Source organism: Xylocopa sonorina, chromosome 2 (genome assembly GCF_050948175.1).
Source record: "Xylocopa sonorina isolate GNS202 chromosome 2, iyXylSono1_principal, whole genome shotgun sequence".
NCBI classification, from domain to species: domain Eukaryota; kingdom Metazoa; phylum Arthropoda; class Insecta; order Hymenoptera; family Apidae; genus Xylocopa; species Xylocopa sonorina.
In genome coordinates, this window is record NC_135194.1 from 11,964,982 (window position 1) to 11,989,179 (window position 24,198).

The window sequence follows — 24,198 nt, forward strand, 5'->3', positions numbered from 1 at the left end:
AGAAGAGACAGTAAGAAAGATTGGTGTTCTGTTCGGTGCTGTTGTACTACCGTCCGTTTCCTCCGCGCCTCTCGTCACCCTTGCGTGTGTTCCTCTTTTATCCAGCGCGAAACGCGTCGTTCCTGGCGTCGGTGGAATCACCGAGCGGTGTTACGACGATTGATTATCCGCGAGTGCGGAAGGGGCGGAGGGGTGGAGGGCTGCACCGTTGGGGCCATCATCGCGATTCATGGCTCCGCAGCAACGACACCCTACCATCCGCCGATGTATAATTCGCGCGTGGGGGGGTGAAGATTGCATTCTCTCCGCTTTCCCTGCGTGATGCCTTTTTTTGGCGGGCTGCGTGGCGCTACCATCGGCACCCCTAAACACCCCCGCCGCGCTCCGCCTGGGGACACGGCCACGATACGTGCCACCTGCACAGGACCAGACTCTGCACTAGACTGGACCAAGTCTTCTCCTCTGTCTCTCCCTCTCTCTGTTAATCCGTGCGTTCCCTTAGATCAGCTGCTTTCATTTACCGACGTCTTCTTCCTCCCTGAGAAGTCGTCCTATCCGTCGTTCCCGTCTTCCGATCCCAACACGTGAGTCCTCCAGAGAACCAGCTCGATTCCGCGACCAGTTCGGTTTAAATTTTCGATTTGGACACGTAGCGGTCACGCGTGCACCTCATCCGCGAGTCTTCTCGCGGTTCCCAACGTTGGCCAGGTAGGAACGATCGCCTGTTCGCACCACTCGAAGCACGTGGCTGCGTAGCATCGAAGGTCAAAATGGAAGCCCGTAGCACGCGAGAGACCCGTTTTACGCGGCTCGTAAAAGTCCGTCGGCGTCACGACGCTCGACGGCGGCACGCGACGCTCCCCTCCTCGTGTGCGAGGACTCGTCCAGCGGCTGCCAGCTGATCCAGCACGGCCTCTGCCGTGCATGGGCACTCTCGTGTGCACGCGTGTACCCGACACGTAGGTAGCGCGGCCACGCGGCTTTGTATACTCGTTGCTCGGGCCAGGCGATCGGCCGGGTACTAATGCAAATTAGAAATCTGTTTAAGAGGGTAATGATCAATACATAACCGGCGGCGGCGGCGGCGGCGACGGCGGCGGCGGCGCCGGCAGGCGCAGACGCTGTGCGAAGAGAGTCATTCAATAAGTGTTATACGTGTCTCGCCGCGGCGAAGGGGGAACGGCTGTACGAGGGGTTGGAACACCCCGTGACGTGCTACCCCCTATGGTCGTCAACGAAACTATCAGTCAACCCCTCTGTACGCTGCCGACGACGCTTCTTTATCAACGGACGGGGTCGGACGTTTTTCCCTTATCGATGGAGGGCTGGAAAAGTGATCCTGAGACGAGACGGATGTATCCTGTGCACGGTTCCATCTTGGATATCGAACCGTTCGTAGGACGACGGAAGAGTGTTGTAGATAAACGTTTCACGGGAGGAAACAAATCGATATCGGGTAACGAAAGATTGTAGGGAGCATCTTTGATCCGGTAGGACAAGATACGGGATCTGGCCCCATCTTGGGTATTCGTCCATTGACGAGCGACGAAAGATCGCCACGGATAAACGCCTCGCGATAATCGATATTGGGTCAGCACAGTTTACAGGATCCATTTTCGGTTCAGTAGGACAAGAAGTTGCTTCCCAGTTTCGTTTCCACCCTTTCCATCCATCGAGGGTGCATTCAGCGAATTATCGACTGGCCGCCCTGCTCCTCGATAATGCTTCCCCCCTCGTCCGTGTGCAATATTTATCAGATAATCCACGGCCATGATCAAAGGGCGAGAGCCTGTATCGGGGATTCGCTCCGGCGGGGTGAAAATTAGGCCTGCAGAAAGCGCGTTGCACTGTTCTCGAGGCTGTCGCGCTTTGACACACTGCTCCGATGATATTGGCGTGCCTCCGCGTCGTTTCCGATCAGCGGTGCCTCTCCTCGTTTTCCCGCTAATAAATTCACCGGAAGTTTGCCAATAGCTCGTCGATTATTCGATCGCGGTGACTGGTCCGTGTAGACCGTGACACTTGGTACACCATCCCTGCCAATTATCAATGGCAGAACTTTCCGATCGATTGAAGGTAACGATGTACCGTTACCGCGTTGATTCCAATGGACCGCGGAATCGATATTTACGCTCCGCCGTGGGATACGCTCGGGGAAAGGGGTTCGGAAAAAAGGGGTGAACAACGCGGAGGGTTATTGGACGAGGACTGGTCGTTCGATTCTCTGGAGAGGGTGCAGGTGTCGCTGAAATGTCGAGAACGAACCTGTGATTGTGATCCAGGGTGGAATGGTCCGTCTTCGGCGCCGAGGACACCAGTGCGTGGGACGCCAGCGCGTGTGCGTGCGGACTTAGTCCGGGGTGCGGGGGCATCAGACCCGTTGGTGAAAACCGGTAGAGATCACTGGAAAAAGTGTCAGATAGTCGCTAATCGTGGATTGGAGAACGACGCGTCGAAAGTAATTCGTTTAGGAATCGTTTATTGTTGTACATTCTCGACTCGACTTTAATTACGGGATCATTTAACCCTTTCATAGTGTAAATGCAGAGAGATATAGAAGAGACTTTCTCTTTTGCTCTCTCTCAGGCTATTGCAACGAAAGGGCTAGATCTTAAATTTGCAATATTTCGAAAGCTTCAAAGTTGTACGACCGAGAGAGAATGTTCAATGATACCGACGCGTCGTACAAATTAGCTGGACGCGTACACAGAGAGCGTAGTAATGTGTAACAGGAATTAGAGTGTTCGAGTGAACTTGACAAGTCCGATCACGATCACCTACTAACCTTGGTAAACTAGAACTCGTGATGGGCAAACTCGTGGGATACGGACTTCGGAAACCAGTGCTTGCCTGGGAAATGGGGTACATGCTCGGTGTGTGCCTGAAATGAAATCGTTGCTTGTCAAGCAAAGGTACTAGCCTGAAAGCAAATGTCTTTTCACATTAGAGTATCCATTCTTCGTAGCCACCGCGATTTTTTAGCTGTTCCATATTGAAAACAAGAGCAAATCGTACGATTCATTTACTTCTTAAGTGGAAGCACCTAAAAAATCGTGGTGTAAACATTTTCGATGTTTTAGTTCTCAAAAAAAACCATGTCACTTTCTCTACCGCTACGAAAATGTCCCGAAATAAAGTCTAAAATCGTAACTCATTTAAGATATGAAATTCGCACGAAGGTCCATCTCGAACGCGCGTCTCCTCGTCGCGAGCTTCGGCTCTTCTCGAACGCGATCAGCCAGCTCGAGATCGCCGGGAAAAGCGCGGTTCCGCCCTCCTAATTGAGAAGAACAGGCCTAATCATCCGTGGAAAATCTCAATTTGGAGCGGTTCGAGCAGAAAGCAAATAACAAGGAGGGTTAGCTGAGGCACCGTAGGCGGCCAAGAGGAGGGTTACTCGTGCGGTCAGCGCGCGTTCGAACCGGATCTACGACGACGATGGCGACTCCAACGGCAACGGGTCTAATAGACCGGAACTGAGAGGATGACCCGGGGTAACGGAGCCGTGATTCAGGCGGAAAAACGCGAGTTGAATCGGGAAATTCATCGCCTCGGATCGCCTATGCGTCGCGTTCTTCGATCGGCTTTTCATCGTCTATGTAGACGAGAAAGCGTACGAGAGTTCAAGATCGAGGATGATGAAAGAGTTAGGGGCGGCAAAAGAAGGATTCACCGGGCTAAATATAAGTCGCGTTTATCCTGGTCGAGTCTCGCGTTTAAGGGTCGAATCGTTAATACAAGAAAGGCAAGGAATTAACGACTGCTTCTCATGTAAATCAGCCCACTTCTTCAGTCGACCAACTTGGAGTCGCCGAGAGTTTATTGCGACCAAGCTGTTATTTGACATCGTGGCTATTTAGTCTGCTTTCTTTACCCACGTTTTCCGTGAAACGAGGGGACGTTGAGTCTGGATCCTCGTTAATAGTGGGACTCGTAGAATTCTAATATCTAAATACCCATTGTAGTATTATTTATTATAAACGATAGGCTGACTAATTTTGTCATTTCGTAAGGTATCGCGCAAGGAAATGATTCGATAGATATCCTATTTATGCAGATTTTTGCTAGTTACGTTTTCCATCGTCGAGACTAGTCTATTGACTTACCAGGAAGCAGCGACTTGTGTCATTTCCGGGCTAAGCATGGGATACGGATATTGACCCGTGGAGAAGGGATACATCGGCGCTCTCGTTAAACCTGGAACAAAAATGAGGACGCTGCTGTTGCATTCTTTTAAAAAAATACACGAAAGACGATATCTACGAATATTTATAAAAAAAAATAGACGAATATTTAAAACATCAGTAAACCTTTAAAAATCTTAACTTCTAATTGTCAGTTTCTAATAATCACAAATGTGAGATCAATTTCGGCCATGCCAAGATCATAGGCGATCTCAGTTGCAAGAGAAACAGCCTGAACCTGCTCGGGATACTTTTCTGAGGGGGGTTTGGTTGATTCGCTGCGAACCAGTGAGCCGTCGGCGTCGCTCTTGCTGGCCGCGTATTAACGGATGCAGAATAAACATTATTACGGCTGGGATCAAAGAAGAACGATCCGATTGGAGGAAAGGAGGGCTATGTATTTAATATCGAGTAGGTTTGCACTCTAAACACGAATCGGTTGACCCGGCGAACGTGCCTGGATCACTGGCCACCTACCCTCGAGCGACCACCACTTCCTCCCCAGTTTAGAATGCGTGTTTGTTAGTAATTTGCATAGCACGTGATCTTCGTTGATGATTAAAATTCTGGATATCGCTTTGGTTGATACTTTACACAGTTTTGTTCTTGGAACGAATGTTCTAAACATTTTTTCCTATTATCTCTAACGAAAAATGAAACTGTACTAAAAGCTGTTCACGTATCCCTATCCAATTACCAAAACTTGGAGAAAAAAAAATCAGCCTCACTTACAACCTACTCGAACCCCTCGAAAAGGACACATCTCTAACCCGCCAAAACAGGAACCAAAAGAATCAGTATCAGCCATTCGAACCCCGTTTCACCCTATCAATAATTACTTCTACATCGAGGCTGTCACCCCGTATCGTCGTTACGAGACCAGGCAGGGAGCAAGAGAGAGAGAGAGAGAGAGAGAGAGAGAGAGAGAGAGAGAGAGAGAGAGAGAGAGAGAGAGACAGAGAAAGGGGTGCTCGCAGGCACTCGCAGTGCCGGTATCTAATACATAACCGGTGGTATACGTGCCGCAGAAACGTTCGCGGCCCCCGAAGAGCTCCAGAAACGTCGACTGCCAGCTATAAGTGGGGTGCCTTTGGCGAGGCGGAGTGTAATTGGCTTCATAAGGGTCGACGAGAAGCAGCCGGAATATCGGCAAGCCTGAAACCGCTTGACGAGGCCAATACTTCTCTTTCCTCACCCTCTACACTCTACCACCCCCTTTCAACCCCCGCGCGCCCACCCCTGTTCGTCGTTTCGTCTCTTTCCCTGTGTCGTTGGTATATACGGACCGACCGTGTGGACGGACTCGCCTTTCACCTTCCTTTTTGCGTTTCGCGGGCTGAATATGTCCCGGAGGCTTGTGTACCACCCGTTCCGACCGTCCGCCCCCGCAGCCCCCATGGACGTCTCTGCAATCGTCCCTGAAATCGGTCAACGCGTGGTTTTCCACGATAGGGCCACTCCAAGCCCTTGGTGTCTGGATAACGACCGTCTATCGCTGGACCGTAAAGAGATCGGTCCTGCGGCTCTCGATTACTGGACAGGGTTGCGCCGTTTGTGACCACCAGGACATGGATTCGTGCCGCATCGTTTTGATGTCGCTCGAGGAGGTGGAGTCCTCGAGTGGAACGACCGTTTCGGGATGATGTATACGAGTGTTGCGGGGTGGTTAGGACGTTGCAGATTGTTTCGGTGATAGGTTGTTATTTTGGGGATGGTCAGTTTGCCGGAGTTTGATGGAATTTTGGAAAGTTCAGGCGCAGGTCCGCGTGGGAAGGACTGGGATAATTCCATTGACAGTGGTGGAGGAAATCGAGAGTAAAATTTGTTGATGATCGAGCAGCTTTTTATATATTAGGGGTTCAGAAGACTCGAAGCACGTGAACGGAAGACAGACGAGTCGATATCGAGATCAAGTCTCTCTCCAGTCGCCCAGGGGGTGGTCGTTGGACTGGTGCAGTCGTTCGACTAACAGGAAAGGATCGTTATCTGTCCTGTACCGCGCGCGAACGAGGTAAGGGACGGGAATTAGAAGTACGAGCCGCGACGGAGAGCAACGTGGAAGAAGCTGGATGATATATAAGGGTACTAACGGAGGTTAGGGGATGGGTGGGTTGCGTTGGGCGAGTGGGCGGTCGGGAAGGGCAGGACGGCGGTGGTGGGTTGAAAGGGGTGGCTCGTAATATCCTGGCGAGTCCGCGGGCTCCGTCATGTGTGCTTAATCACTTTCCAGTCGACTCGGCAGTCTGCAACCCCATTATCGGGGTCTCACCACCCGGAAAATTACTCTTTTATTCTCGAACAACTCGAGCTCCCGGTGTTCCGTACACCGCGATATTCTCTGTCTTTCCGCCCCCCTCGTCCCGTCTAACCCCGCAGGTTTCTACGCTTCTGTTCCTTGCCTTCTCCCTCCGGCCGACGACTTCGACGGTTTTCGACTATTTTTTTTCTTTTTTCTTTTCGTTGAGAGGAATAGAGAAAAAGAGAGACTCTGTAGCTCCGTCGTTCTAGGTGGATGGGATGGTACGGTTCGCTCTATTAGAGGCTATCGTTAACATTTACCCGGTCGTGGTTACCGCCGGAAGACACTGGCAGGGGAGCCATGCGTGTCTCCATGGGGGAGGAAACTCACGGTTCCCGGGGTGAAATCGACAAAGGGACGGTATATACATGGTGACGGAGGGTTGGACTCGATAGATATCGAGGAGACAGTGATGCTTTAATCGTGTCTAGGTTTGAATCCGTATGGGACTTCAAATATTGCGATTGGAAAATTTGTAAAGATTCTTCAGTAATACTTTAATGTACTCATTTTTTACTTCAATGTTCGTATTTCGTAACGCTGTGCATATGGCCAGCATTTAGTACCTAATCTGCTAATCAACGGAAGGATCATCGGGGTAAGGATTCACGGTAATCTCGAGGACACGCGCTCGTTTCTCCCCTCGGTTCGGGGTTGGGGAAAGAATAACTTTCGCGTAAGGAGGACTGGCGCGCGCACTCGAGCCATGGCACTCGAGGTCCGCTCGCAACGAGAGGATACGTTCAAGTGGTATTTTAACACTCGAACGAGAGGAAAAGTGTGTTTACGGGCGGCGCCAGGCCGCGACACACGCGTGGAAAGCCCGACAAAGATGTCAAAGTGACCGCTCGAAGCGGCGAGAAAAACTGGAGAACCTACTCGTGAAGGATTACGGTGCTCGAAGAATCGTAGCCGCCTGTGAAAGAGGCCGAGTGGCTTTCTGGGTGCGCGCGCGCCCCCGCGAGCCAAGGGTGGCTCGAGGGTGACGATGATACTCCCCCGGTCTTGTTTGACGTTCTATTATGTCTATTAATCGACTGGTTTGATTTACTTTCACTGGAAACTTGTAGGGTTAGCTGAGGTTGCGAGTACCCATTCATTTGTTACGGATGTTCTTTCTCTAAGCGAGCAAAATGTTCATTACAGAGGAGTGAACAGCAACAGCAAGCGGAAGCTGAAGAAACCCTTTATCCTGAAATATCGCAGTTAAAAATAACTCACGATCAAAGGATAAATACAGCGTACAAACGCTTGGAAAAGAAAAAACCATGGAGTGGGCAAGGAAATCGGCAAGAATCGGTTCATAATCGCGGCGAGGTAGCGAGCAACGGAACGAGGGTGAAAGAGAAAGAGAGAGAGCAGCCGCCCGCGGCGTGGGTGGCGCGAGGAAAGAAAAAAATTAAGCGGATCAATGGCGGAGCCCCGGCGAAACGCCCTGAATCCTCTCTCGAACCCTCCGCGTCGTATCCTGTACCGACCCCAGGCCTCCTATCCGCCTTAAACTCCTCTCTGTTCAAGGGAATTCTGAAATAAACACGCGCAGGAGATCGAAAAGTGGAGCTAATTAGAAATATATTCCTGGAAGCGCGGGAACGATACGAGATGAAGCTGCGACGAGCTAGAGGGGTGGTTTTGCGTCACGGCTGGTGTTTCTCTCGAACTCTCGAATCGGTGAGAGCAGATAGGGTGCGAGAGGATCGTCTGAATAGTAATATCAACGCGTTGGACGAAGATGAACGACGTAATACGCGGGTAGGGAACGAATAGGAAGTGGGAGAGAGAGAGAGAGAGAGAGAGAGAGAGAGAGAGAGGAGAGAGAGAGAAAGAGAGACATAGAATAGTACAGAAATGAGAGGAGGTAGAAGTGGAGCAGGGAAGAGTGAGAGGTCGGTGTAGGGAGGGTTGAACGAGAGAGGTGGCGGCGGTGGGTGCTACGTAGCATGAGAGTACGAACGAGCTAGTGGGTGGCGGGTGAATAGCGTTGAGAAACCCTCGCAAGGAGGACAGAGATGGCGAAGATTCCATCTTCGTCGCAAGTGGAGGGAAAGGAGCGAGGGTGAACTCTCGAGCTCATGGAGAACGAAGTAGACGGGGGGGCGGAGGGGGCAAAATGCTCGCTCGTTTGCAAGACAAAGAACCAGAGCCGTACGAACTCGTAGCCCTGCATAAACGCTCCTCTCTATCAACCCCATCTACATATTCCAGGGTCCTAGGAGACGTGGGCGAGTAGAGGAGACGTTGGCGAGGATAGAAAGATAGCGCGCGCGCAAACACGTTCAGAGTCTCTAGGTTTCGATGTCTCTCTCTCTCTCTCTCTCTCTCTCTCTCTCTCTGCTCTGTCTTCTTTCTATTTCCTTCCCTTGTTCTACACGAAACGATATCTAGAGCATCCGGTGAGAAGGTGGAGAAAGAGGAGGATCGAACCGAATTAGAATCGTTCTCTTTCGACGACTTTATTCGTCTGAGAAGAGCTCGCAGAAGGTATTGTCAGGGTAATGCAGCGTAATTAGAGTTGTCGATCAGGCGGGGATGTTCTTAGCCGAACTTTGGGGGCTGACAACCGTAAAGCGATGAAAAATTCTGGCAGCAACGATATACTTTGCGAAACGTGTAGAGCTAAGCTAAAAAAATATCAACTTCGAGGGTTAAGCGAGAGCTTCTCCCTGAATTAATGCGAAACCACGCGGTGCTTCAAAAGCGAACCCTATTCTACTCGACCTCGTCTAGAGCACGCTTCTCAAAAAAATTTCAATCTTCCGCCACTGTCTTATCTGCGTGCAAAACTCAACACTGTGCAGTGTAGCACGAAGTTAGAAATCCACCCCTAATCCAACATCGTATGAACAAAGTGTGTCGCAAACGTAGCGTACCTCGAACTCGATACATGGTCTTGGTTATCGTTTCTTTAAGTTCCCAACTTTGTACAATTTCGAGCCGGGCTAGGTGAAGCTAGGCTGGTTTTCGGGTTTCGTTGGTGTCGTGTACACCACAGTAGAAGGGTAGAACAACACAACCGGCAGGTGGGACTCAGCCGATGCGCGGTCATCGACTGTTAATCCACACTGGCTGGCGAGTTGATAGCTAGGGGTTCCCTAAAGGCAGGGGAGGCGGTCTCGGGGGCGGGTTGCATCGAGGGTAGGAAGGAGAGAAGCTGTAGAAATAGAGAGGCGGGTTGAAACCCCCTTGACCCGGCGCCAGAGGGAGGCTGCATGCCTGGCTGATTAGCCTAATGGTGAGTCCTCCTCTTATTCTCCTACTTGACGCCAGTTCGCGAGCCTCTCTTCTCTCTCTTATCCCACCACCACTTCCGTTCTGTCTCCATCCGTTCTTCTCGTTCCCTCTTTGTCACCCCTCTGGGGACGCCTCTCCTCCTCCGCCTCTCTCGCGCTTCCCACCCCGTACTCGCCCTACCGGTTCGACCCTTGACTCGATAAGAAATATTCCTTCAATTAGGGCCCCGTAGGAATATCAATGTTTGCACGACTACCAACAACGGGCCGCGTAGACGCAGACGGCGGCGGGTTTTAATTTGCCTCGAGAGCCAAAGGACATTGCGCAGTCCGCTAACCGTAGCTTCCGGGGGCGGACCCTCGAGGAGAAGATTCTCGGGGCGATTCTGGAAACGCCGAGGCATTTTGTTCTTGACGAAGTTTGCGGAGGGTGCTCGGTTGCTTGTTTTACGAGACTAGTGTTGGTGCATGGAATTTTTAAGTACTCGTATTTAGTTTTTATTCGACTCAGAAGTGAAACTGGAAGGGCGTTGAATATTCCTCGAGAACGGGGGGATGAAATCTGAATTTTGAATTCGGAAATGATTTGATAAATTTTATTACTGGGAGTAATTCGCGATAATTTTATTCTGGAATTAATGGACACCCCACCTAACTCGCTTCTGAAGTCCGGGAGGGATCGAAGTTTTGTATTCGAGAAGCGAGACGTAAATGATTCGATTAAATGGGGACTAGCCGCAGATAAAACCTGTTTATATTGTTCGCATATGACAGGGATGACGATGTTGATATTTGCGCGGATCGATACAACGAAACGATACGCTAGACCGTGTTGCTCTAATACAGGGACGAGAAGTATTCCATCAATTACAATTTGAGAGGGTTGTCAATATTTGCACCGACACTAGCGGTTTAACTTCGTGAAAGAATTATTGATTCAACCGATACTGGAGGGTGAAACGATCGTCGTGTATGTTTTGTGGAAACTTGAACCCAGTTCAAGGCTAACTTTCTTAATTAAGAAGAACACGGAGGGGTGCGTTTCGGTCTCGATTTCATGTCGATGCTCTTACGAATTGGCATTTAAACGTCCGATCGATTGCATTTCCTATTTTTCACACAAAATGGAGAACGATCGGGTGCACTGTACATTTCGTGGCCATCGAAGGACCAAGGAAAGAGTTAATAGTCCTGTTCAATCCGCTCGATGATCCGGTTAAAGGAGATACTTGGTACTCACCTGCCGCCGCGGCTGCTTTACCGGCATCCAGCGTCCCGTACGGTGGAATTCCCATATGAGCAGGCGGTGGTTGAGTCAGGTGGTCCCCGTTGGGGCAGAAGAAGGGCATCCCGCTCGGGTGCGTCCCCGCCAGGCCCATCTTGCTCGCCTATAAATCAAACAGGGAGAAAGATACGGTTAGCACGAACGTATCGTCGTGAATACGAAACAAGTACAACTTATTTATATACGTATATATGTACCACGTATGCATTTAGACATGGGTATAGATATGTACATATGTACAGGCGCACGCGCATAATCATTTACGAAACTGTATATAGTGTGTAGCTTTGCGTGTCAACGTTGCATTATCGTTATCGAGTAATTAATTAATGCCGTGTTGATTAATGCTCCGTTAATGCAGCCTGGTAATTAGTAGTCCGCCCGGGGGTATCAATTAATTAATTGATGCCCCGGAAGCATCGACAGGTGTTTGCGTGAGACGATATAAATTGATTTCTTTACCTCCGCCCCGTCGTTTGATCGATGGCGTGTCGCTTTTCAAGCGTTCCAGCGTCCACTGCTAATTGAATTTCGAACCTTCAAGATACACGTACTTCAAAGACAATCATGCGGTACGCAGGTGTGAAAAATGTTTTACACGTTTCTATAGGATTCTTGATAATTGAAAAGAACCCTTCACAGGTCTTGGGACAGGTAAATTTAATGGTCGATCTCTGCATCAAATAAGAAACTGCGAAACAATTAACTCCAACAATTGGCCGTATTCCAAAGAATAGCCCGATTTATCAAGTGTCAACTACATAGTTATCCTCGATCAAACAGCCTTCTTATTGTATCGAGACCTTCATCCATCTACCCTAATGTCCCTACCGCCAACAACCCGGTTTAACGATCGAACAAAGCTAGTATCCGATTCTTTGATCGGGGCCCCGTCGAGTACCATTTCCTCTCCCCCTTATTTAACGTAGACATTAGCATCGTGTCCTCTCGCCGTAGCCGTGTCCCATGGACGACGATCCAGCAGGAAGGGGTGGGCAGAGGGACCGAGGATGGGTCTCCTAAAAAGCCCTCCTCTCCTCTGGTCGAGTAGGAAATATAATATACAATTCAATAAACCCTCGAAACGGGGGTGGAGCGCGCTTATCGAGGACGAGCTCGAAGCATTAATTTGCAAAGACGGCGCGCTTCTCCTCGAACGTTCGAGGGTTTCGCCGTTCTCTCCGTTCGGCTTTTCCATTCGCCGTCACGGCGACGTATCGCCGAATTCAAGTGGCCCCTTCAGCGTCCTCTACGCGCGCGACTCGTCGCGTCTCCCCTTTTTCGTCCCCTTTCAACCCCTCTGTGCGCTCTCTCCTCTTCCTAACCGACTCGTCTCTCTTTTTCTACAGAATTAGTTCAATCTGGCCGCTGCGAAGGCTCGCAAGGTCGCAAAAGCCCTCTCCTCACCCCTTGTGCACCGACGACGCGATCGATACCCACGAGTGGTTGTCTCTTATCAGTCGGTGCTTACCATGAGTGCGGCTGTATCGCGCATCGATCTGACGGCGAGTAACAGTCCTGGATCGAGAGGCTCCCTTTCCATCCAAGTCAGCACCCTCGACAGCAGACCGACAGTCTCTTCCGCGGTCGGCTCGTCTTCCTCCTCCTCGTCATCCTCGTCCTCCTCCTCGCCGTCCGTCCCTTCTTGCTTCCCGCCCTCGTAATCGGCCCACTTCTCTTCCGCCTCGATCTTCACGCGGCAACGATCCTCCTCGAGCTCCTTCTTCCTGACTACGCAACGCGACGCCGGCTCGTTCTCCTCCTCGAGGATCCACTTGCTCAGCTCCTCGTCGCTGACCTCCAGACCCACTTCCCTGGCCACGTTTTGCAACTCGATCAGCAACATCCTATCCTCCTCTTGATCAGCTGACGCGACGCGGAACACGCGAGAGGACAACGTAGGGCCGACGATACCGTTCGAGCAACCGATAGACGCGTCCTCGCGGTCGCGCGGCAGGATCCAGCTTCTGGCGAACGTTTCCGACCTGACGCTCAGCCAGGCTCGATGCAGGTCAGCGAACGCTTCCTTCAGGGTGAACCGTCTAAGAAACGTATGCAGTGGATCCGTTTCTGCGCTAGGATTCGAGGTCTTGTGATAGACCCCGTAACAGGCTCTCGTAAGAACCCCCGTCGCCAGTCTGACTCTCAGCTCTCTGATTACGATCCTAGTCTCGAGGCAATCTTTCGGCACCACGAACAACCTGACTAATCCGTCAGCAGCGACGCAGTCAGCTTCCGGTGGCAAGTAATCCGCGCTCTCAGCGACCAGCACAGCCCCGTCGGGATGCATCGCCATCGCGGTGACCGCGAACTCTCGGTGGAACCACCAGAGGAACAGGTCGACGGTTAGAGAACCCCTGCCACCGCCAGCGTAGATCACAGGCTGGCTAAGCATGTTCACCCGTCTCAGGCAACGTGGCCGCCAATGGCGACCGGTTACCAACAACCGTGTCCTATGGTGGCCCTCGTGATCAGCCGCCCCCACCACCCACACCCTCTCCGCGTCGCCAGCTGTGGCGGCGGTGGCGCGGCGCCGTCCGGGCAGGTCCCGCCAATCCAGGAAGGACACATGTGCGAGGTAGATTCTGCTGCGGTCGTAGCTCTCCAGAGCGTTCCTCAGGCTCTCGATAACGGAGGAATGGGGGACCGCCGGGCAGCCGCGGAGGTTCGCCTGGGTCGACTGTTCGTGCACCTTGTCGGAGCTCGTCGAGACGGAGGACGAGGAGAACGGCGAGGCGGACGATACGACGGTGGACGTAGGGACACTGGTGGACGTCGAGGCGGTGATGGTCGACGATTTCTCCGTGATCACGTCCCTGACACCGCGTGCTCTCACGGAACACTGTCTCTCCTGTTTCCGCTTTCTGATTCGATCCTGGTCACTGGTATACTTCCTCGCGTCCGTATTCTTCTTCTCCTCGACCCGATCATCCTGCCTCCTAACGTTGGCGTCGCGTACGTTCGCACTGGTCGACGTCGACGAGGTCGAATGCGCCGGGGACGAGACGCTCGATGGCGGCGAGGTTGACCTTCTGGAGGACGCGTCCGTGGTGGAGGAGAGTGCCGGCGAGGACAACGACGTGAACGAGGACACAGTGGCGTGATCCCCATGATTGGGCTCGTCCAGTCGATTCTCGGCTGCGGATATCCGATCGCGGCGGCGTGGCCTGCTGGTCGGCCATCGTTGCACCAGGGTGCCGTTTTCACGGGGCTCGAGGCCGCTCTCCAGGGGTTGGCGCATGCGCGCCGTCCACGGCGATCGACCCTCGCACGCTGCCACCGCAGACTTACTCGTTCTGGTCGTCGTCGTCGTCGTGGTGCTGCTGCTGCTTTTGCTGACCGATACGTCCTCGTCCCTGGCGATCCTCTCCTCCTCCTGCACGTCCGTAGCCTCTCCTCCAGCCTCTTCGCCGCTCTGTCCGCCGCCTTGCTGCTCGCGTTGATGCTGCTGATGATTGGAGCCGCGTACCAGCCTCGTTTTCGCGGTCGTCCTCGCGTTCAGGCGCGTGCACTTGGTGCTACGGGGCGACATCGTCGACGGCGGGGCGGAATTCACCTGGGCAGCGCGTGTCCTGCGTGTTCGCGACGGATCCGGCTAGGGTTCGCGCGCGCGCGACCGTTCATCCACGGCGTGCCGGCTTCGCCTACCGAGCGATGACTGAGCGAGCGGCCGCGACGCAGCCGTCAAAGGCCGGAGCGGGAACTAGAAGGCTTTGATGTACCGCCGCCCCGGCGCGCACAAAGCGAAAGCGGCCCCGGCTCGTTGGTTGGCATGCTACGGGGGCGGTGGGGCAGGGGGCCAGCGCGGGGGAGGCGGTTAGAGCGAGAGAACGGGAACACGAACGAGCGCGCGCCACGGGAACCGTGCCAGAGAGACGGAGAACGATGGGAGGATAGAAGGAGAAGTACGGGTACCGTCGCCGCCAGGAGGAACAGAGCAGGAGGCGGGGGTGGAGATGGAGGACGATGGGGTTGGGGAAGAGGGAGCACTCGCGAGCGTGAGCGGGACGGAGACGTTATCTAACGGCGGATGTACAGTCACTGAGAAGTTCAGAGGTGGCACAGGAAGGAGCTGGCTACGATAGACAGCTTAACTGCGTGCGTGTTTTGGGTCAGAGGGGGCGGAGGATGCAAGATCGAGAGAGGTTGAAGATTTTGTCGATGAACTGAGAAGGAGTGTCGCGTGATGTCGGCGTGATTCGCGATGAATGGCAATCGATGACCCATTTTGTAGTCTTCTGTGAAGTTTCTCCTGTCGATGAAGATCATTCTTTGGTCTCGATGACAAAGCTGGGTTGATGTAACTTTGCTGCAGCTTTGTGTGGTAAGGGGTGTTTTTTATTTGTGTTAAATGAAAAATCTAACTGAAAAGAGAAGGTATCCACGGCAATATCAATTGTAAAGAGATCGTAAACTGCGAGAAACCAGTAAACAGTATTCGTTATCGAGGAAAGAGCACGGTTGAACACTGTATAAACGCTCTCCAGGATCGCGTACGCGTGCACGAGAGGTAAGCGTACCCGTCTTCGTGTCGTGGAACGCAGTTACCGGAATAGACGTTCCCCCTGGAAAGAGGGTTGATCGAGCGAGCCGCGTTTATCGGTGCTCCAATTTGCACGGGAAAGAGGCAGACTCCTCTCGCGAGGCTCTTTTTTTCGTAACTGGAGCGAAAGATCAGCGCTCCACGCCATACGAGACGCGTATACTCCTCCAATGTTCCGTTCTAGGGGAATAAGACGCAAATGATCAGACATTAGCCAGAGCGTAGCGCTCGATGGCGATACAAACTGGGGCTCGAGTATTCTTTGTTTCATTACTGTTCCATATTCCATTCGTTGTACTTTGTTGAGTGTCTTTTTGTTTAGAATTTTTAAATAAAAATTTAAATCATACTTGGGAGACTGCACGTGGAAAGGGAAGAATCCTTATCCAGTCGATGGGCAAATAGAAAACGATCGGGTCATATTGAAACGTTACAGTTTCCGATTATGGGTTATAGGTCAAAATAAAAGTGATCTATCTACTCGCGTCGCTATCTATTCACTTTGGCGAAACGATTAATTGAAATCGACGCCGATAACGACGCGTCGAGTGTTGGTTCGGAGCTCGATGGCGTTCTCTGGAGCTCCATTAGCCTCGAGTGTCTACGTTCGAATTCAATTTTTGCCGACCAACACGGTTTGAAATTTTAGTCAAACTATTCTTCAATCGTGACGTACATTTTTTTCGTTGGGAATAGAAACAAATTTCTATTCAGCTCTGGTAAAACTATTATCCGAACAGCGTTACGTGTAAACTGATCGTTAACCCTTTCAGTGTGCGTCCTCGAAGTTAAACACCTTTACTCTATCGAACAAACAACTATAAAGTAAGCATATACAGCCATCGAGCAAACGATTATCATTAAATTATGTAGATCAAATTAAAGTTATACATAGAAAAAGTAGAGAGAAGGTGGAAATTATGCGTGCATGAGCGTAACCAATAAAAATTGATCGTTCAATTAGTCCATCTCTCGCAACAAAAAATTAAATCCTTTTTATACACAACTCGCTACGAACCATTTACCCCAGAATTATAACTTATTCATCAGCTACTTCCTGCGAGAGTCCCTCGCGAACCTCCCAGCAGTCTCGCATCACCTTCGCCCATTAACAGCAACCCTTCCGTCGCAGCCCCTAAAAATCAAGGCCCCCGCTGGAAGCCGAGGTTATCGAGGATCTCGACCACACGTCGTCCTCGCCATCGTCGCGGCCCTCGATCGTCCTGGCTAATTAGCCGGGGACCGAAAAAATTGCCGCGCGCACCTCCACCCCCGACAACCCTTTGCTGTCCGTCCGGCAGGCGGTGGACGCACGGGTAGCGGCTTAATATTGCAAATCGGATTTAGCCTTGGGCGCTGGTCACGCATGATTATCGGCGTGTCGGCATTTCATAAACGCGTCCACATCAAACGCAGCTGGTCGGTCGATCGCGATAATATTTGTCACGTAGTTGCGGTGCGCGGCGGCGGCGTACGTATCGCGGATACAGGCTAATCGATCGGCCTTCCTCCTCTGTAGCCCCTGTACCCGGTTCGGTATATATGCGTGATTACTTTCCGGTACGCGTTGTCTCCTCCACGTCCGGAATTCGAGCCACGCATGCCGCCGCGATCCGATCTAAAGCCCCGTCCACACGCCACCTGGCCTCAGCACGCCATAGCGGGTCGAGGTACCAGCGTGTATCTGCGTTCGATCAAAATTCCTCCTACCGGTATTTCTGTCCGTCTAAGACGTCGTTGTTGTTGCACCTATGCGTTTTACGTGTTTTCTCCTCGCTAACGAATTTTCGCAGTCCGCCTAAGAAAGCTGCGCGAACTTGAAGGATTAAGCAAAGCACGCTGAGCAATTAATGGAAAATAGAAGTAGCGAGTAGGATGGCTGAATAGGAATGATATTTGTGAAAGAGAGAGAGACATAGCGTGGGAAGGTAAAAGACTGAGGGATTATTATGTATATCGGAGCGAAGAAATGGCGTATGGATGGTCTTTAAAGTTCAGGCAGCGCGGCTGGAAACCGCTTTGTTCGACACAGTAGATCCGGACCGTGCGTAGTACGGCATTAGTCGCCACGGCTCTCCCACGGAAATCGTTCGATTGAACGCTGCGCGATTGATTCATTAGCAGCTGGTATTGTGTGTCACTGCCGCGTTTCAAAATCTTTCGAAAAGAATCTTTATCGTATCTAATATGTTTCTTTAAAACGAGAACTCTTCCGTTAGAACGGAAGTGAACTCGTTCTTGATCTCGCGACACCGAAATTTTTCGTACAGAGAAAGCATTCATAAACGAAATTCAACAACTTGAACGTAATTATAAGCTCGCGGAACTTTTTCAATCAAAATACAAATCCCATGGAAGAAATTCCTCGAGCACGAACCTAAATTCCAATCGCCCATTAACGCGCGCAAAAATACCGGGCTGCTGAAAAAATCCACGGCTGAACGCTATCGAAACCATTCTTCACGATTACGTGAGCGCGAAATCGTGCGTTTCGCCGTTAAAAGCAAAAAGTTTCGAGAGAGAGGGAGGGAGAGAGAGAGAGAGAGAGAGAAAAAAAACCCGAGAGAGAAAAAATACCAGAGTGCCCCCGTGGCGCGCGAGTGTCCACACCCCGGCAAGGAAACTGGCCGTACCCGTTTCTCGTGCAACGATTTTAAGCCGGGGAAAGTGCGCCTAACGATACAAGCAAGTCTGTATATACGTATTTATACAAAACGGATCAGTCGCAGCTGCGGTGTCAGCGGTATCCCGCTGTGTGCGTGCGACGCGTTTTCTTCTCAAACAGAAACCACGACGCGCGGCGGCCGCGTAAGTTTTAATTGGGTTATCTGTCCCGGAACGCTGTCAATCCGCGCTGCTATAGGTCTGATATAGAGAGCTTTTCCGTGTACCGGCGGTGACCCGAGCCGAGACCGTGTTTTAAAGACGATAATCGCGTATCTGCACGCCCTTTTTCCTCTCCCTCGATTCTGGCCGGCGCTCGTGTATCGACGGAGCGAAATTAATGGCACGGTCTTTCGCGATGGCGATAACGTTCCGCTAGCAGGAGAGAAATATTTAAAACGGAAACCTGCGCAGGTAAGATCGCGAAAGAATAATGGAGTGTTGTCCTCTGTACAATGTTAACATTCGGTTAGTTATTCAACTCGCTAAATGGCAAATAAAATGATACGCGTTTTTGCCAAGCGACAACGCTATCAAACGATAAAACGAAAATCCTCAACACCCTCGGAGCGATAAGGGTTCCTCCTTTCCTCGCTGCGCCGTCATCGCGAACCGAATAAGAGTTTACCACCGATTTAACCCCCTCCTGATGTTTCCCTTTCGTGGAAGGAAGTCGCGAGATGCTCGCGGCTCCTCCATCCGGAAGATCGAATCCGAGCCCGTCGTTCAGCCTCTTACGCGGCGTCAATTCGATTCACCCCTATTCGAGATAGAAAAAGCGTCCGTAGGAGCAGCCGCGTTCCACCCTTCACCGTCGTCGTAACATCGTAAGAGACTGCTCGCCGGCGTTAAGAGGGTTGCACGGTTCCTCGGGCTGCGCACAGCCTGACGCGGAGAGGAACACGCGCCGCGCCCTTCTCTCTTTCTCTCCCATCCACCCTGTTCCCTCTGCAGTTGACACGCACGTGGAAATTCGACTCGCTCGACTGCACTAACCCAGCGTAGGTGCAACACGCGACGCGCCGCAGGAGTTTTAAACACGCGCCCAACGGCGCTTTCGAGTCCCCTGTATACGGAGAAATTTATGGTGCAATGGAAGAGAGGGTTGTACGGCTATCTCGAGAAGACTCGAGGATCGTTCAGAAATTAATGAGAATGATAAAAATGAATCATCTTTGCCCTGATATACTGCTATGGACGGAAACTTAAATCCTTTCATAGAGGATGTTTCAACGTGTTATGTAGGGGTTAAAAAATCTACTTAAAACCGTGGATATTAAACGTACAAGTTCGAACGCACACCGCGAGCTACTTCCGCTTCATCGGTAAATAATTTATACCAAACTCCAGCGAGAGTCCACAAAATATTCCAGTTCCCCGTACAAACACCTCCGTCACCGGCTCACTCAGCATTCGTCGCACGAGTTAACAATCCCAATTTGCCCTTCCGACTTTCCTACCCCCCCGATTACCTGCGCGCCTCGCTTCCGGCTGGCTCTCGGCGCTCTCGCTTACTTCCCCGAACTGCGCATCGTCGTCCCACCGAGGGAAGCCAGGATCGACCACGCTGAAATTCTCACGGCCGCCCCCGCAGGGGCGGACGAACGAGCGCGCGCGCGCGTACTTTACATCTCTCTCTCTCTTTCTCTCTCCCTCTCTCTCTCTCTCTCTCTCTCTCTTTCCCTTTCACTCTCGATCGATAATATTTTCTCAATACAGCGCGAACGCGTCGCCACGGACAAGGACGATAATATAATACCATCGAAGAGTAGGTACGCGTCTTCTCGAGGCGCTGGTCGCCATAGAGAACATTCAGCGAACCCCTTCGACACGCGCGCGCGTGCACGAACCACCCGCAAGGGGTTGCGAGCGACTGAAATTGGCCCGTGGAAGATGGTAGCCGGTTCTCTCGCGCGGCGAGTATGCATGAATTATTCGAGATACGTTAATCCGGTTGGCTTCCGGAGGAGCCGACGTCCTCCACCGCCCCGTTTCACCGTCCTCTCCTCTCGCTGCCCGCGTCTTTCCAACTAGGCACATCGTTGCACACACGATCGCGGGCCAAGTCGCGTCGTCGTCGACGATGGGAACGTTCTTCTCCACCTCGGTTCTTCCCCGACTTGAAACGAGGCTAGTAGAAGGGCGAGATGGGAAGAATGAGGCGTGCAGGGGGGTTGGACCGAGCGCAGTCGAAGCTGGTAGAGTGCGGGGGTGCAGGGTACGGTCGAGGAAGGGTAGCGAAGCGAGGAAGCGCGACTACGGGAGGATGGTGGAAGAGTTCTCCTTTCTCTCTCCCTCTTGCACCCTTCTACCCTCATATTCTAGCGCATACACGCACGCCACACGTTGTGTCTCTCTGTCTCTCTGTCTCTCGCTTCTTCTCCGTCCTCTGTGTCTGTTACGTGGTGTGTGCACGAGGAGAGAAGCTGGTCCGCAGGAACGACGAGGGACGAGGGAGGTGGTCGCCGTGAATGGAGCCGCGGTGCACGGAGGAGGCGGAGGCCAACCCCAAGCTGAGGTTGCCGAGGCAACGCGGGAGGCGTAGGCGCTCCGCTGCCAGGGAGAGGAAGGGTTCTCTCCCTCGTTCGTTCGGTCGACCAGGGCCATGCCACGAGGGTTGCGGAGGAGAGGGTTTCTCTGCCGTGCGGCGAGACCGTCGCGGGGGTGGTTAGGTTCTGATGGTGAAGGAGAGGGATAGAGAAAAGAGACGCCGTGGTGGGGGCGCGGAGAAGTCTTTGGGTAGGGGTGGAAGGACCGTTTCGCGGCGAACGACCACGTTCAACGGGGAAACGTAACCGACGGACGTCGTTGCTTGTCGTTGCACTTTAAACCATGTGCAGTAATCAGTCTTTCTCCCTCACCCCACCGTTCGTTCTCTTCCGTGTTTGTTAGACGAGTTACTAGACGCGCGTGTGTCTTTTACCCCCATATGCTTTCGGGTATTTATTCTTCGATGGTTATTTGCGCGAACAGCGCGCATCGGGATTCCTTATTCAAACCCTTGCGTTTGGATCGATCTCTCTTTCGTTCTGTCGCGAGGCTTTGCTATCTTTCTCGTTTCCTCGCTCCGTGTTATTTCTGTCCGTGCGCGTCTTTTTGTTTGGGGTTGAAATAATTGTTCTTGCAATTTCCCCTTTTGTGCTCGCGACACGCTGAGCGTGTACAATTTTCGTTGTCTTCTCTACGAAGCCTGGCGATTATAATTTTAACGGGTGATTTCAACCCTTCGTCGAGCGATCTTTCTCAATTTTTGCGCAAGGGAAAGGCAATAAATAATAGTTGGAAATGTAAACGTTCGATTATATCGGCGAGAGTTGCTGGTCGAAACGCGGCGCGATGAAGGGTTAAACGGCGAGGGAAGAAAGGGACGAAACATCGAAACGATGGGATTATCGTTGGAAAAACCATGGCGTTGGCCGAATGTTGGGCGAGATTGAATTTTTTTCACGCCCGCGAAATTACGTCCTCGTTCCGGCCGCGGTGCGTCGAAAAACACAACAATTATTTAACGGTAAATTCGCGTGCGTGTGCGCGCGCCCACTTCGCTTTTCCAATTAAACGGGCCGCCCTTTAATAAATTCGGGAAAAATGCAGTTTCGCTCTGTAAATTCGGATGAAAATAAATCATTACGGACGTGTAGCGCTTCGAAATTCGTTCCCGTTCCTGCGTTTCATCGTCCGAATCCGTGTCTCCGTGCCGTCAGCCACCCTCTACCCACGCGCTGTGATTCGCAAACTGGAACGAAAAGCTTCTCGTTCCAGAGGATTTTTGTAAAAACAACACCGTGACGCGGGCTTGCTCGCGCGCCATCATCGTTTCCTCTTCGAATATCAATTCCGCCGATGGTACCAAAAAATAAAGAGAGAAGGACTGGGAGGGGGGTAAAAAAAAAAAAAATATCGGGAAAGGGATACAAATTTCTGGTTTCACCGTGGAACCAGTTACCCAGAAAGGATTAATCGTACGTCCACCTGTGGCCTCTGCGTGTTACTCGCCTCGTATTTACGAACGTGTGACAATTCATTCTGTCGTCGTTGTTGCAGGCGAATGATTGCGAATTTCTAAGTGACAATTTCTTAAAAGCTTACGATTGTTGGAGGTACATCGTTTTCTGCGATCTAGAATTTCGAAAATACTGCACACTTTAAATTTGATTAAACTCCTTCGAAAAGAGGGAAGAGATTTGAAGCTGGGAGTAATATTAAAATCCTGGGAAGTAATAACGCTAGGAATGTCCCCGTCCTCCGTATATCTTGGGAAATAATTAAGCGTGCGCATTTAAACCGAGCATGGCCGTATATGGCCGGCGCAGCATCGGTGTTTCACATTTTTTCCTTTTCCTTTCCGTCTTCTTTCTTCGTTCCTTTTTCTTCAGTTCCTCTTTTTTCAGGTCGACGACTATCCGGACACGGTTCTCGCGTGCACAGCTTCCTAGTTACGGCCCACATATTTACCGACGTATTCAGCTGCACACGGACCATCCATGTACGCCCGCCCACGCGCCTCCCTACTTGTATATGCATTTAACCCTTCCCGCTCCCTCTCAGACGACGAGTCGTATAAACGAATTCATTTTCTACGAAATTTTCTAAACGCTCTAGAATTTACTCAACGATATATATGTATGTATCATCTTGTATCTTATTCTTATATCTTTCATTCTCCAGCCATCGATTTCTGACATATTCCACTTGAAACTACCCTCGTGTCTCCATTTAGCCCCGTTTCTCTGATTTTATCGAATATTCGAACGTACACTCGCCTTTGTCGAATATACCACGGAGTATTAGTAATGTCCAAGCAACAGGAAGGCAGAGGGGACAGAGAGACGCTGGATGGCACAGACATCTCGAGGATTCTCGTTTCCGGTATCGAATGTTCGCGCGTCTGGGAGCAGCGTGCTCGCGTTACACGATTACCGATTCTCCGGGCCGATTCTTTGCGAATTCTGATTGCAACACGTTTCCTCGTTCCCGCTTTGGATTGGATTACTCTCCAGCCTGGTAATCCTAGAGGTTTGCAACGCGCCACTGGTCTTCTCGCGCCGTGATAATGATCGATAGCCTCTCGTCCGGCGGGCTGGCTGACAGCACGTGCTGGTATTTCCCTGGTCCTCGGCTAGTCCGATTTCGGTGGACGCGAGTTCTACTGCAACGTTCTGGAATCGAATCTCACGTCGCCAAAGTTCGATTACGGTTTCTGTTTAGATTTGCGTCGCGGGCGCCTTATGGTTGGGGTGAGCCAAGCTCGTCTCATCGATTCTCCACTTTCCACGAGCGTTAAGAGAAGCGACGAAAGTGGCAAGCGTAGACAGTATCAAAGATAAGAATGTTATTTGACCTATGTACGTTCCACTGTAAAGTTTTTCTTTCTCCCCAACAGCACTTCTCCCCTCGAAGCCAGGATTTTCGGCGGAGGCAGTGCTTTCAACCTATTTCCCTTTGCTCCTTCAAATTATCGGCTACACGCGTTCATTAGCAAGCGACGTTCATCGTCATCAGAACGTTTACCTCTGCAACGACGCTCCCATTGCCCTCGTTTCTTTGTTCCACCCCGCTCTATGTGTTCTCTGTAACTGGCCAAACGGCAAATTGCACGGTGTACACGCGTGTGCTTCCTATATGCGGAGTGTTACTGTGTAACTAGGTACTGTAGATAAATTTTGGTAGTTCGAGCGCGATGAATGCGAGTAATTAAGCCAGACACCGAAATCATCCAGTCGAGATCTCGCGTAGAATGCGAATCCCGGAAGCGAACACGATAATTAACCACGGCTACGTTTCGCGACCGTCTACGCGTCTAACACTATACGAGACGCGTATCAATCGTAAAGATTGACTTCAGCCTCGCGACTGTATCAACCTGTCATCGTATATTTTTCTAAGAGCATAGAAAACGAAGTATATTTCAAAATAGAATCAGGATCGAGCCAACCGTGGCTTGATCGTTCCATCAATTGTCGTTTTGTGTGCATAAAATTGTAGCTGAAACG

The 24,198-nt window shown here is 51.4% G+C and overlaps 1 protein-coding gene across 9 annotated transcripts in view; it reads right to left on the reverse strand.

Moving 5' to 3' along the window:
- Positions 1-24,198, reverse strand: part of LOC143432904 (protein pangolin, isoforms A/H/I/S) — a 212,554-nt gene that overhangs the window by 15,014 nt on the left and 173,342 nt on the right. For 6 of the 9 annotated variants that reach the window (XR_013103080.1, XR_013103081.1, XM_076909879.1 and 3 more), the window contains exons 1-5: positions 12,470-14,631; positions 10,954-11,101; positions 4,107-4,197; positions 2,786-2,920; positions 2,266-2,403 (exon numbers count right to left, since the gene is read on the reverse strand). Coding sequence is in view for 7 of the 9 variants with exons in the window: in XM_076909879.1 (XP_076765994.1) it covers positions 2,266-2,403; positions 2,786-2,920; positions 4,107-4,197; positions 10,954-11,101; positions 12,470-14,530 (2,573 nt within the window). In the remaining 2 variants the exon portion in view is untranslated. Of the gene's footprint in view, positions 1-2,265; positions 2,404-2,785; positions 2,921-4,106; positions 4,198-10,953; positions 11,102-12,469; positions 14,632-24,198 lie in introns of those variants that run through there. The other 3 variants (XM_076909880.1, XM_076909883.1, XM_076909884.1) reach the window with 3 other exon arrangements.